The sequence below is a fragment of the Neolamprologus brichardi genome, chromosome 16, assembly GCF_056152115.1.
Source record: "Neolamprologus brichardi isolate AB-2024 chromosome 16, ASM5615211v1, whole genome shotgun sequence".
Lineage (NCBI taxonomy): Eukaryota > Metazoa > Chordata > Actinopteri > Cichliformes > Cichlidae > Neolamprologus > Neolamprologus brichardi.
Window position 1 is genome coordinate 35,787,501 of NC_142119.1, and position 13,501 is coordinate 35,801,001.

General features: G+C 41.5%; 1 protein-coding gene across 2 annotated transcripts in view; it reads right to left on the minus strand.

Annotated features, from left to right (window-relative positions):
* cntnap5a (contactin associated protein family member 5a) overlaps positions 1-13,501 on the minus strand; it is a 144,721-nt gene that overhangs the window by 71,001 nt on the left and 60,219 nt on the right. For both annotated transcript variants that reach the window (XM_087830168.1, XM_087830169.1), the window contains exons 5-7: positions 4,407-4,610; positions 3,909-4,093; positions 947-1,090 (exon numbers count right to left, since the gene is read on the minus strand). In XM_087830168.1, coding sequence (XP_087686294.1) covers positions 947-1,090; positions 3,909-4,093; positions 4,407-4,610 — 533 coding nt within the window. The remainder of the gene's footprint in view (positions 1-946; positions 1,091-3,908; positions 4,094-4,406; positions 4,611-13,501) is intronic.

Genomic DNA, 13,501 nt, shown 5'->3' on the forward strand with positions numbered 1-13,501 from the left:
CTCCTGTTCGCATAAAAACAACAACACACCAGAAAAAAAGAGTTTCTGCCACCTTGCATGCTTCACTGTGTCAATTCAAACTGCAGTTTTTCTCACAGTGTCAAAATTATTTTATTTGCACTTAGTTTGAACCTCTTCGTACAAAGTAGGAGGGGAAGCCTGTGCGCTCTTTACTCTGTGCCACTGAACACCAGAATTGGCAGATCTGCCACTGGAGTCTTGGGCTGTTCTCAGATGAAGCGCTGCAGAAAGTTACGCTGCTTCATTCAGCGTGACCAGTTTGGTGGGTCACTGATGGTCTGTGAAAGCTTGCACCTTTCTCCAGTCTTATTTGTTACCCTATCTTCACCTCCAGAGGACATGCTCTAAACTTCATCCAGCTCATACAGAAATGTGCAATCAATATGTTTTCATAACGTTGTTGGTCCGTCCTGACGGAGATGCTGCTCCATGCTGTTGCCTCACACTCCTGCTAAACCTGACTGTAGAATTACTGCACTGCGATATATGATTACCAAATTAGACCTTTACAGTTTCACTCTCTCCACTCGCCCACCTCCTTTTGCCCGCCTACAGATGCACTCTTCCTGTATCTTTATAAATATCATTACATCAGCTTCGCTCCCTAATAGAGATCATCTGTACTGTGAGGCTTTTTCACATTTGTGAGCTTTTAAAAGTGAATCCATCGAGTCAATCACTGCACAGGTTCGTCTTTATAAACACCAGGAAGAAACAATCAGTCGTCATAGTCGTCGATCACAGATGTGCAGGATTGTAAAAGTACTAATACTACTGTCTGTGTTTTCATGTTAGCCAGACTTTTCAGGGCGTGACACATCGTCACACATCATTTTTTACATATATGAGCTGAGTTCACTTAATACACAACAGACTCACTAAGAACACATGCAGCACGGTAACTGTGGGAAACGACACAACTCACCACGCTGTGTATCTGCGGCTTGCGTCTCTTTGCCAGATCTATGACATTGATCCCGTTGTAGTAGAGGTTTTCCATGCAACCATTGAAGTTCTTCCTCAGAAAGGTGCCGGGCTTACCCGGCAACGGGATCCCTCCGAAGCTCAGCTTTAAAGAAGAAAATACAGAAACCGATTCACCAAGAACAACTCGTGTTTTTACCAAAAGTGATGTGACATTAAATTCAGAATGTTTTATTGTCATTGTGCCAACACAACAACAACCAAAGTATATGCAAAATACCAAACACAACATAAATAGATGTGTGTGTGTGTGTGTGTGTGTCTGCACAGGTTGGGTAATGAATGCGTTTGTGAAAAGAGGAAATATCAGTGTTCATTTAGTTATTAAATCTATTGCAGATGCTGACAGAGTAACACTCTCCAAAGCTACATCACACCTATTACATGCTGACTCCCTCGTGGTCTCATTGCCACAGCAGCTGAGGGAAGACTTTTTCCTTTGTTAATGTAACAGGAGCAAAGCACATGTTACATTTTTTCATTTATTTATTTTTAATGGAAGAACGTCCCAATCCATGCCCCTGGAAATAATGAGGAGCTACATATCCATGCACTTTGAGCTGGCATCAGGGCCTGACCTCAGTAATGACCTCACTAATGATGTCACTAATGACCTCACTCTTGTGAATGAAGCCACACTTAAAAGCTTTCTCTAACAGAGCAGCAGCAGATGAAAGCCTGTTTTAGCCTGACATTCTTATCAATAACATGTTTACGTAATGTCCCCATACAGTTATTACACATGCTGTATTTTAATCCAACAATTTCTTCATTTAAAAGAAAAACAGTTATAATTTTTAGATAGCTAACTTTGATTAGCTAACGACTTAGCTAATCAACCAACATATGGTTGATTAGCTAAGTCGTTAGCTAATCAACCAACATATGGTTGATTAGCTAAGTTGTTAGCTAATCAACCATATGTTAGTTGATTAGCTAAGTCGTTAGCTAATCAACCAACATATGGTTGATTAGCTAACGACTTAGCTAAGTTGTTAGCTAATCAACCATATGTTAGTTGATTAGCTAAGTCGTTAGCTAATCAACCAACATATGGTTGATTAGCTAACGACTTAGCTAATCAACTAACATATGGTTGATTAGCTAACGACTTAGCTAATCAACTAACATATGGTTAGCTAAGTCGTTAGCTAATCAACCAACATATGGTTGATTAGCTAAGTCGTTAGCTAATCAACCATATGTTGGTTGCAAACAATTTTTAAATTTAATACTGAATTTAAATATAAACAGGACAGCTACAGTGTTAATATTGATATCAATATTAATTACTAACTGACTCATACAGCTAATAATAACAGTAACAAATGTAGCCCATATACGAACTTTGTTCCTCAACGCAACAGAAGCAGACAAAAGCCGCTGGTTTAGCCTCCTATAATCGATCAACTACGTTTCCCAGAGCTGCACATGAACATGTTCGGGTTCGTGGGAATCCAAAAATGAGGGCCCCGCTCAGCCTGCTGTGTTCAGTCCTGCTCTGTCTGAGCCAAAGCCTGAGCCAGTAACTCCTCGCTGTGGCTTGGAGCTGCTGCGGTGTCCCATCACTGTCACCGCTGGCTTCCAGAGAGTCTCCTCCATGCATGCCGTTGCTGACATTCTGCCCTGGACAAAAGGTGGGACTCCAGCTCGGTTGCTTGCCTCAGACGCTGTATCAACCTGTCTAAGTGGCTCCATTATCTTCACTGTGGCTGTTGTCCTGTCCAGTCACCTGGACATATCAGTCTGGCATGGACTTGGATGCCAGACTCCATCCAAGCCACCTAAGAGCCGGCTTTCGCCCTTGTCAGCAGAGGGTCGCAGTGGCAGCCTCTGTCCATGTCTCCAGAAGAGTCCCGTCTCCTCCCATGTCGCCTCCGGCTCCCGGCCAAGCCACCAGAGGAGTCCGACCTCTTCAGCTATCTGTAATCTCTGGCCAAGTCTCCGGATAGGCCACGTCTTTTCCATCAAGAGTTGATCTCTGCTACTGGCCTCCCAGTCATCCTCCAGAATTCCTCGGTGTCAGCCTCCTGATTAGTTTGGTCTCACCCGTTGTCCTCCTGGCCAACGCCCTGGGCTGTTTTCTGTTTTGTTTAGACTCCACTGCATGTATGGTTGTTGGTTTTGTTCCAGATGTAGAGGATGAACATTCTGTTCGTGAATGGCTCGAATGGGTTTACAATAAATAAAGTTAGAATCACTTAACTCCGCCAGTCCCAGTACTGGGACACGTATGTATCTCTTATTAATACACAAACCAAGCAGAGTCTGCACAGCTCTCCGTATGCTACAATAATAAGACCCCCCAGTACTGCTGTGATTAAATTGTGATTTGTGAAGCATCAAATCTGGTAGAGCTAAACTTTTTTTTAAACACACTAATAGCATCGATATTTTCTCGGTCATAAGGCTGTTGTTCACACTTTAATCTTAATAAGACTGAAGTACAGTTTCTGGGGCCACTTGTCTTGTGTCCAGAGAGGCCAAGGTTGTCTAGTTTGGCTGCAGAGTTGTGAAGTGTTTACTGGCTGAATCTAGGTATGTTTTTTTTTGTTTTGCTAAAATGTATCCAAGGTCTTTGGGGGTTAAAGCAAAATGTCCATGTTTGCACAGCATACAATGCAGAGCCACACAATGTTAAATGCTGTGTAAAGGCCTTCAGAGGCTGCCAGCGTTCTTGGCAGGCAGCTGTTCTTTTGAGGAATCAAAAACGACCCGTCTGCTATTTCTGTTTCTCTCTGTTTTTCCAAATGATTATTTCAAATAGAGCCTCTTTCAGGACATACACAGACTAGAGTCTGTTTAGCACCATGAACACAGTCCATCAGTGCTTTAATAATGACAGGGTTGTCTCATCCTCAGCAGCTAAACTCATTAACTGCTGTCTAACCACATGGACTCACCTCGTAGTCCACCTCCAGTGAGTGTCCTTCCCCTTTGGTTTGGAAGCGCTGTGTGTAGGAGTCCACTGTGAGGTTAACCTGCTTGTTGAAGCGCTCTATATGAACCGAGTGCCAGTGCTGGTCATCCAGCAGACTGCCCACAGTGACGGGAACACGATGGCTGCTGAACCTCGCTCGGCTATCATCTTTACAAACAGAAGACCAAGAAGACATTGAGCAGACACATCTCCAGCAATGACGCTGTATTTGTGTTTGTACATGTGGAAGTAGGCACTGCTTTCTCTCAACTAAGCCAAGCTGGTCTGGACCTTTCAGTATCGTTTGTTAGAAACAGCACTACTCTTCACATTCAGGTTGAGCCAATGATAACTTAATCGTAAAGACATCCTCCAAAATATATCTCCTCTAAACGCCCCATATCCCCTCAAACATACTCACGCTCTTCATCTCCAGCAATGACACGTCAATGACCACCAACACTGGAAAAACAGAGCTCACCTAAGTTGAGGTAGAGGTCCAGTCTTCCTCTGTGAAGTTCTAGGGTGATGTAATCTCCTCGCTGCCCCTCTCCATGCAGTAATACGCCCTCGGCCTGATGGCTTTTGAAGCGCAGAGAGATCACGTCCTTGACCGTCGACATCGACTTCTGGTTGAACCGATACAGCAACGAGCTTCTGCCATCAAAGTCTGCCACGTATGACTCTACAAGAAAAGGATCGACTCTAGAGTCAGTATTACGTCAGTGACTGTAAGTAAAGAACAATTAAAGTGTGTCTAATATCTACTTGTTACAAATCACAGTGCAGATACTGTCATATTTTCAGCATGAACTGGACCTGAGAGCAGGTGGTGGTTTAAACGTTTTACGTAAAGATAATCAAACGACAGGAATACATTTTCCCAACTGGTACCGAGCAGGGAGGTCATCGGAGGATGTAAACAATGGCAAAAGAGGTATTAGAGATTTTTAATGTCGTTTTGACATCTTGCTTGTTAGTTTCCAGAACAGCGGCTTTGAATGAGCAGCAGACAGTTAGGCAGCTATCCAGGAAAAGAGAGAGTGGTTCAGTGGAGTGTGGGCAGAAGACTGGAAGACACTGGCTTTATTTGAGAAATGTGCACGTTTGAGTGATTATCATGGATACAGGTAATCTATTACTCTGTCCATTTTAAAAGGTGCAACAATGTAATGTCCCATTGATGGAAGCCAAACGTTCTGGTTCTCCTCCCGTCTGCAGGGCGGCAATTTTGTTCAGCAGTTCGAAGAAGAACTGCGATAGCCTGCACATGTTGGCAAAGACAGTGTTAAACGATGGCACAGTCACTGCCTTACAGAATGGGGAACAATGGAAGCTTTAAGAGGCTTAAGAGGCTTTAGAAGAGCAGTGACCAGTTGCAGAGGAGGTAAATGTATTATGCAGATATTCTAACCAGGCCAACTGAGAGCTCCAGGACCATGGATCTGATAACATCATACACCATAATGCTGTTTCTAGTTTTCACCATTTGTCCATTAGATTAAGGATCAAACTAAGTTTAGCTTGCAAAGATGTTTGAGACCTGAGAGACAAAGAGGGGACCTCCATTAAATGCCACAAGGAATGCCATAAAGCTGGAACACATGATTAACCAGTTTGCTGTTTCAATGAAAGTAGGTCTCTTAGAAATCTGTATATGATGGCTAGCATGACTTTGTTACTTCCGATCGAGGCAGGCCACAAAAAAATCGGAGGTTCTGTAAGTGACAATACGGCAATAGGGAACAGGAAGAGGAACAAAAAACCCAAATTTGATGCTTCTCTGCTTAGCAGTTATAGACCAATTTCAAAACTACCATTCATTGCTAAGATTTTAGAAAAGGTTGTGGCGACGCAGCTTATAACTCCGTGGAGCCCACTCTACTGAAACTGCACTTCTTAGAGTGTCCAGTGATGACTTGATGTGATGAGGAGAATGCTCCGTTTTGCTGATGTTGGACTTGACCTCTGCCTTTGATACCGTTGATCATCACATTTTGCTAGATGGGCTGAGGTGGGTTCATTTGAGCCCCAAGATGTTTCCAAACTACAGATTTTGCATAGGTGCATAGACTCCATTAGAGGTTGGATGACTGATAACTTTTTTCTACATAATGAGGAGAAAACCAAAGTCCGTTTGTGCTCCTACCAGGAATCTTGGAGTTCTTTTCAGAGCTCTTTTACATCCATACATTCCCAGCAGGTCCCTGAGGTCATGTGATCAGGGCTCGCTGGTTGTCCATCATACGAGGCTGCTGTTTTATAACTGTGGCCCCAAGACTCTGGAGCTCTCTCCCTTTGAGCTTGAGATCTGTGGACTCAGTGGTCTCTTTTTAAAAAACAGCTAAAAACAGCTTCTTAAACTTGCCTTTGGTTAATTTTTGTTTTTATGTTTTATTTTCTGTGAAGCACTTTGTGGTTGTTATCTTCAAAGGTGCTAAACAAATAAAATTTTATTACTCTTACTTACTAACTGACCAACCAGTTCCAGTTTTACTCCTGGCACATTGTACGGTACAGGCTAACATATATTCTGTGGTACTGAAAGAGTGAGGAAGGATGTTGGTTCAGGAAAGCTGAAATCTGAGAACTGTCAGGTTAATATTTTGGAAACCTGCACAGTACGTGATTATGAAGGTAAACCAACTAAAAAGCAACTGGTACCTAGCCTCTCTTGGGTTCAGGCATTTGGCATTCTGCAAATAAAACATGTTTTTTAGTATTTGTCCACACAATAAAAAGGCAGCTCGGCCCCACCAGCTCGTTCAGCTGAATTTATTCAGCACCAGATAACAAAAATAGTAAGGTAAAAACCTCGAATAACAGAGAGAAAATCCCAATTATCAGAGGACCCTCTATGAGCAAGTATTTGGCATCAGCAGAAACGAAACACTCCCTGTGATCGGTCGAGGTTGGGAGAAATGACAAAAGACACACTGTGCAAAAAAGCCAGAGAATAATAATAACTAATGATTAAAATGCTCTATAAACACATAAAAAGTTAAAAGAGGTGAATGTTTTTTGGAGTGCATCGAAGGAAAGGTTCAGGGTCACTTGATCCAGCCATTACTAAAACTTTTATCCAAATCAAACTATTTAAACTGAACTTTAAAAGTTGACAGGATGTCTGTCTCCCCAATCCAAACTGGGAGCTGGTTTCACATAAAAAGGGGCTTAAAAGCTGAAGTCTCTGCCTTCCTTTCCACTTAATACTAAATATTACAAGTAAGCCTGCAATCTGAAAGAAAACTGCTCTATCGGGGGTGATACGAACTATGAGGTCTTTAAGATATGATAGGACCTGATTAATCAAGACCTTTTAGGATAGGATTTTACATTTCATTGTAGATTTAACAGGGAACCACTAAAGAGAAACTAATATGAGAGCAATATAATTTGTCAGTCCCTTTCTTGCAGTATTGTGAAGGCTTTACATGGCGCTGTTAGAACGAGCTGATAATAATTATATATCATCATCCAAATCTAGAAGTAATGAACTTTAATGAACTGTTTTTTGCAGCACTCTAAGACAGGATGTTTGTAATTTTAGAGATATTGTGTACATAGAAGAAAGCATCCCTGCATATTTGATATGTAGGGACATATCAAAAATTACTCCAATGACCTCAGTTTTTATTTTAGAAGCTGGAAATCAGAAGTCATACAGATCATAATTTAATATAGGGGTGGGGAACTCCAGACCTCAAGGGTCGGTGTCCTGCAGGTTTTAGATCTCACCCTGGGTCAACACACCTGAATCAAATGATAAGTTCATGACCGTTTAAATCAGCTTCTTGTCAATCTTCTTGTCCACCACAACTACGTCTGGTTGGTTAGCCATCACCATTTTGTCCGTCTGTATGTTGAAGTCCCACAGGATCTTAGCTCAGCCATTTGCCACCACCCTAGTGGGCGTCTCCTGAACATCGTGGATTGTCGTTGTCTCATCCTGGACCGTGATGCTGACACTCATCAGTCCCCGGCTTCCTTCCTTCCACTTAGAGCACAGCCTCAGGGTGCTGGACTTGGGGTAAAACTAGGGCTGGGCGATATGGCCTAAAATCCATATCACGGTATAATTTGAAGCATGTGCGGTAACGATGTATATCGCGATATATTCTTTTCTTCTGTATAACATATTTTACACACTATAAAGCACACTTAAAATGCTTTAATTGTCTCAAAATCGACAGTGTGCCTTATGTATGAATTCTGGTTGTGCTTACTGACCTCGAACCGATTTTATGTGCTACAAATCTGTCCAAAAGTGTTTAAGTCCGACTTTGCTAAGCTACGAAGCTGCACCGCCTGATGGATTGTCGGAGCATTACAGCTGCCGTAGTCAGGAGCCTCGCAGAGTAATCTGGGTCCTAAACTCCATCCCAAAGTCAAACAAACACTGCAGCATCACTGAGAGTTAAAAACGGTCTAAATTCTTTCATCTTTAATAAAATCATCAGCGTTGCTGCTTTACCAGGTGTAACAATTAAGTTCAACATCCAGGCATCCATGAAAACAGAATTTATTAAATATAACAGAGTTAGAAGTTAGCAGGAAGTTAACTCGCTAGTTTCCACCTAAACATTTCATACCATGTTCTGACTGAGAGATTTTTGAAACTAATTCAAACGTACAGCTCTGCTGTCACTTCCAACATAAATGAAGACAGAAAACTAAACAGCAGTGACGTTTGTAGGGTTACTGAAGTTGGGCTAGCTGGTATGTAATGATGTGCTACGTGATTGCTAGCGACATAGCTACGTTAGCATAACATTAGCACAGTGAAGCTGGAGGATGAACGCTAACTTTTTTCCACTCGATAAAAGTTAATGTGAAGGTTCCTGATTGTTAGAGACAAATGCAATCGCATGGCAGGATGCTGTAAACGGCTTCTATCTCCTGCTTCAGCCAACTTATTACCCCAGCAGGGTACATGATCACAGGCAGCCCGGATCTTGTTCTTACCGTTCAGCTGACTCCTCAGGACTTGCCTGACCCTCTGCAGGTACTTGGTGGTTGCAGCTTTCCTAGCGGCCTCTTCGTGGTTCCCATTCGCCTGCGGGATCTCCAGGTACTTGTACTAACAATATCGGAGATCTCTGTCCAGAAGAGCGCAGTCCTAGGAACAGCTAAGATACTGTGCAGGACCCTCAAGCTCCCAGACCACTGGTAGAGGACCTAGATCCTTCAACTTGGTGAAAAGATTTGAGGGGATTATTGTGTTAAATGCAGAACTGTAGCCCACGAACAGCATCCTAACATAGGGTCCAAATGGCACAGGGTTGTGTGTAGCAACTGTGATATGGCATCGCCAGTGGGGCAGTTGGTCTCGTGGATGTTTTTGTCCAATCATGCCTTCTGACTCAGAAATGTACAGATGATAGTTTTTTTCCACGGTGTCATCCATTAGTTTCCCAATGTATCCCACAATCACTTCCGTAAACATGTCGATATCATCAGAGCTGTCATGTCATTAAGTTGGTCCTGCAGTGCGACCACTGATTGGTCCGTCCAGCATCCGATCTCCCTCGTGACTGGTGAAGTGTTCAATGCTGTGTGAGAGCCTTGTGTAGCTCGCACAAGGCAGTGTCCGAGTCCGCATGAGGCGAAATGTAGACTGTGCAGGCTATGTCTGCGGAGGCAGATAGAAGAGGTGACATTTAATGATTAAAAGTTCCAGGTTGGGGGTTCTGGTGACATCACCCCACCAAATGGCAGCTTAACAGGTAGCTCTCTCTCATAATTAATTCTTTCACCACGTAAAGCGTCTAATTTACTAAAAATCTTTCGACATACAGTAAAGGTATACGCGGGGTGAACATGGGGAAAAGAGACAAGCAGAAAGGGCCGGCAGATGAACGTACAAATGAAGGGATTCCTGCAGTGGTGTCACCACCTCGACACAAAGCTAATGCTATGGCTAGTGCGGAGGAAGATTATGCTTTAACCACGATACTGGAAGAAATACGGGACTTTCGGAGAGAGTTCCAAGATTTCAAGTCTGACCTGGTCAGAGTCAACAATAAGATAACCGAAGCAGAGACCCGTATTGCGAAAGTGGAAGACCTAGTGCAAAAAGTAGAACAGATGATGCTAAAGATGCTAAAAATCAAAAATCAAAATCTCCCCCAGGGCATAGAGCTTGGCATCGAGAGATCACATCGGGCCCTGGGAGCAGCGAGGAACCGAGAAGAAACTCCCCGCTCAATATTAATACGTTTTGCCTGCTTTACTACAAAGGAAGAAGTTTCGCGCAAAGCGTGGGCCAAGAGGACCGTCCTGTTGAACGGTCAGAGATATACTTTGACCAGGACTATGCACCAGCCATCCTGCGGAAACATAAGGACTATGCTGAAGCTAAAAGGGCATTGAAACAACAGAACATAAGATTTCAGACTTCCTATCCTGCTAAATTGAGGGTCTTCTATCAGGATGGAACTGTGCTCTATTCGACGGCGGAGGAGGCGACTGCGGATATGCGAACCAAAACGCTAAAGTCACACCGAAGCAAACCCTAACGGAGCAGTTGTCAAGTTCAAGCTCCCCCTCCACTACAGGAGACCAATGAGGATATACTACTCTGTCAAAGTGGGTGAGACAATAGATACCTTCCCCTTACTAGATGAATAGTTAAGACTATCAGAGAGACGATGGAGAAATGCACCTTAAAGGCAAAATCAGGGGCCCTTATCCTTTAGCAAGGAGAGGCTTCCCCCTGCTGGTGGGACTTACACAAAATATGTGCCAGGGTCTGATAGGAATGACCCCAACCTTGGAATCACATTTTTCTTTTTTCTGTTTGGTTTTGAGCAGTTATTATTGTTCATTGTTCGGGTTCTCAGAGGGAGTTTACCAGTCAATAAGTTATTCAAGTTCTGATACTTCATTTTATGAAAAATGAGTGCCAAAGGGATGAAGGTTATTTCTTTTAATGTAAATGGGCTTTCTAACTAAAATGAAGAACGATTGAGCATGAATCGTATATTTCCAAGAAACCCACTTGACTAATAATGAACATGAAAAACTCAAGAGAATGGGCTTTACAAACATGTTACATCATTCAAATCTAGCCGCAGGCGAGGTGTGGTGATCTTAATCTCTAGGGATCTAAACTTTGAAAAGTTGTCTGAAATTAAGGATAAAGAGGGGAGGTTTATACTGGTTCGGGGAACGGTTGATGTTATGCACCACCAGGAAATGACCTGAGTTTCTTTAAAAAAATTATTAATATAATGGTGACAGAAACCCAAGGCCCCTTGATTTGTGGCGGCGATCTGAATATTTGCCTGCGGCTGGATTTAGATAGCTCTAATAGAAGAATGCTGGAATCAAGTACTCTGTATAAAAGAGTCTCTGCACTTTTTGAAGAGGTAGATTTAATTAACGTATGGTGAAATTGTTTCCCTACAAGGAGAGATTATTCTCATTACTCAGCTCCACATTCTCTTTATACAAATATAGATAATTTCATGACATTTGGAAAAGATAGAGATAAAATCGAATCATGTGAGTTGGGTACAATAGACTTAAGTGACCATGCACCACTGTATCTGACAATTGATTTAAACGTATACCCCAAAACATCAACTTGGAAATTGAACTCATCTTTGCTTAAAGATGTAAAATTTAAGAAAGAAGTAATGAAAGAACTCAAAGATTACCTTGAAATAAATGATAACGGAGAAGTGTCACCTCCAATACTATGGGATGCATTAAAAGCTGTTATAAGATTGGAGATCATAGCATTTGCCTCTTTTCAGAAAACAGCTCGAGAGAAAAAAATGGCAGAATTACAAAAGACTCAAAAACAATTAGAAAGTGAGCATAAACAAATGCCTTCAACCAGCACTCTAAAACAACTAACAATGATCAGAAATGAAATAAATAAGCTGAATACACAAGCGATAAAGAGAAAATTACTATATTTGAAACAGAAATATTATGAATGTGGATACAATTCAATTAAAATCTTAGCATGGAAACTCAAAAAGAAAATTGCAGAGAATACTATAACTAAAATTAAACACCCAGAGACTGGAAACATGATGACTAATCTACGTAAGATGCAGGAAGCCTTTGAATCATTTTATAAAACATTATACGCTAAAGTTCCAGGTGGAGCTGAGTACGAAATTCACAATTTTCTGAATTCTTTATACCAAGTTTGAATGAGGAACAAAATAAAATAATGATAGTGACAGAAACTGAACTCATGAAAGCCATCAATAAAAACAAACACGTCACCGGGCTCCGATGGTTATACCGCAGAGTGGTATTGGGAATTTAAACAGGAATTGATCCCTATATTACTCTCTAAAAGCGCAAATCCCACCGAGTTGGAATGAGGCTATCATCTCGGCTATCCCAGAGGAAGGTAAAGACAAAACTGAGTGTGGCTCATATACACCCATCTCTGTCCTCAACATAGATTATAGACTGTTTACCTCTATAATGGCCAGACGAATGGAAGAATTTTTACCCAACCTAATTAGTAATGACCAAACGGGGTTCATAAGAAATCGGCAGACACAGGACAATAAACGCAGAACTCTTCACGTAATAAATCAGATACAAACATCTAAAAGTAAAGACATGCTCATGAGTATCGATGCAGAAAAAGCTTTTGACTCTGTAAATTGGGACTTTCTTTACAAAGTCTTGAACAAATTTGGCTTACACAATAGAATTATTGAGTGAAGGCATTATATACGAACCCTACTGCAAGAATTAAAGTTAATGGTTATCTCTCAAATAGCTTCGCTCTGCAAAGAGGAAATAAACAAGACTGCGCTACTTAGAACCTCTGGCACAATCAATCAGACAAAACAAAGACACCAAGGGAATAAAATTAGAGAACAGGAACATGAGCTTGCTTGCTATGCAGATGACATATTAATATACCTAGAACAGACCACAAACTCCCTACCTGAACTGATGAATCTATGCCAAAAATTTGGGAAACTTTCTGGGCATAAAATTAGTATCAAATACTTAACTATAACTATAGCCCCCCAGCTCACTTGGTTGCTCAATATCCAATGAGATGGCAAGAAAATCCTTGAAATACTTGGGAGTTGTCATACCTAAAGACTTCAATTATTTGAGGAGAATTTTGGTTCCCTGCAGAAGAGAATAGTGGATGATATCAAACGAACATGATTCCCTTTCTAACTTTATACTCACGAATTGAATCCATCAAAATGAATATTCTGCCAAGATTACTGTATTTATTCCAAACACTACCAATACAAATTGATCAAAGCCAATTTAACGAATGGGACAAAATTATATCACGATTTATATGAGGAGGGAAGAGACCAAGGGTTTGTTTTAAAACTTTACAATTACAAAAAAAGACAGGAGGAGCTGCCGTCACTAAAAAATTATTTTCGGGCTGCTCAGTTGAAGACTGTGATTAACTGGTGTGATATAAGCTATAAAGCACAATGGAAACATATGTTTTCTTTTCCAATACAAGCTGTCCTAATGGACTTAAACATTCAAAAATATATAGACAAGGTCTACAACCCTTGGGTGAAATGTACACTTAATGTATGGAGAAATGTTGTGAGGGAA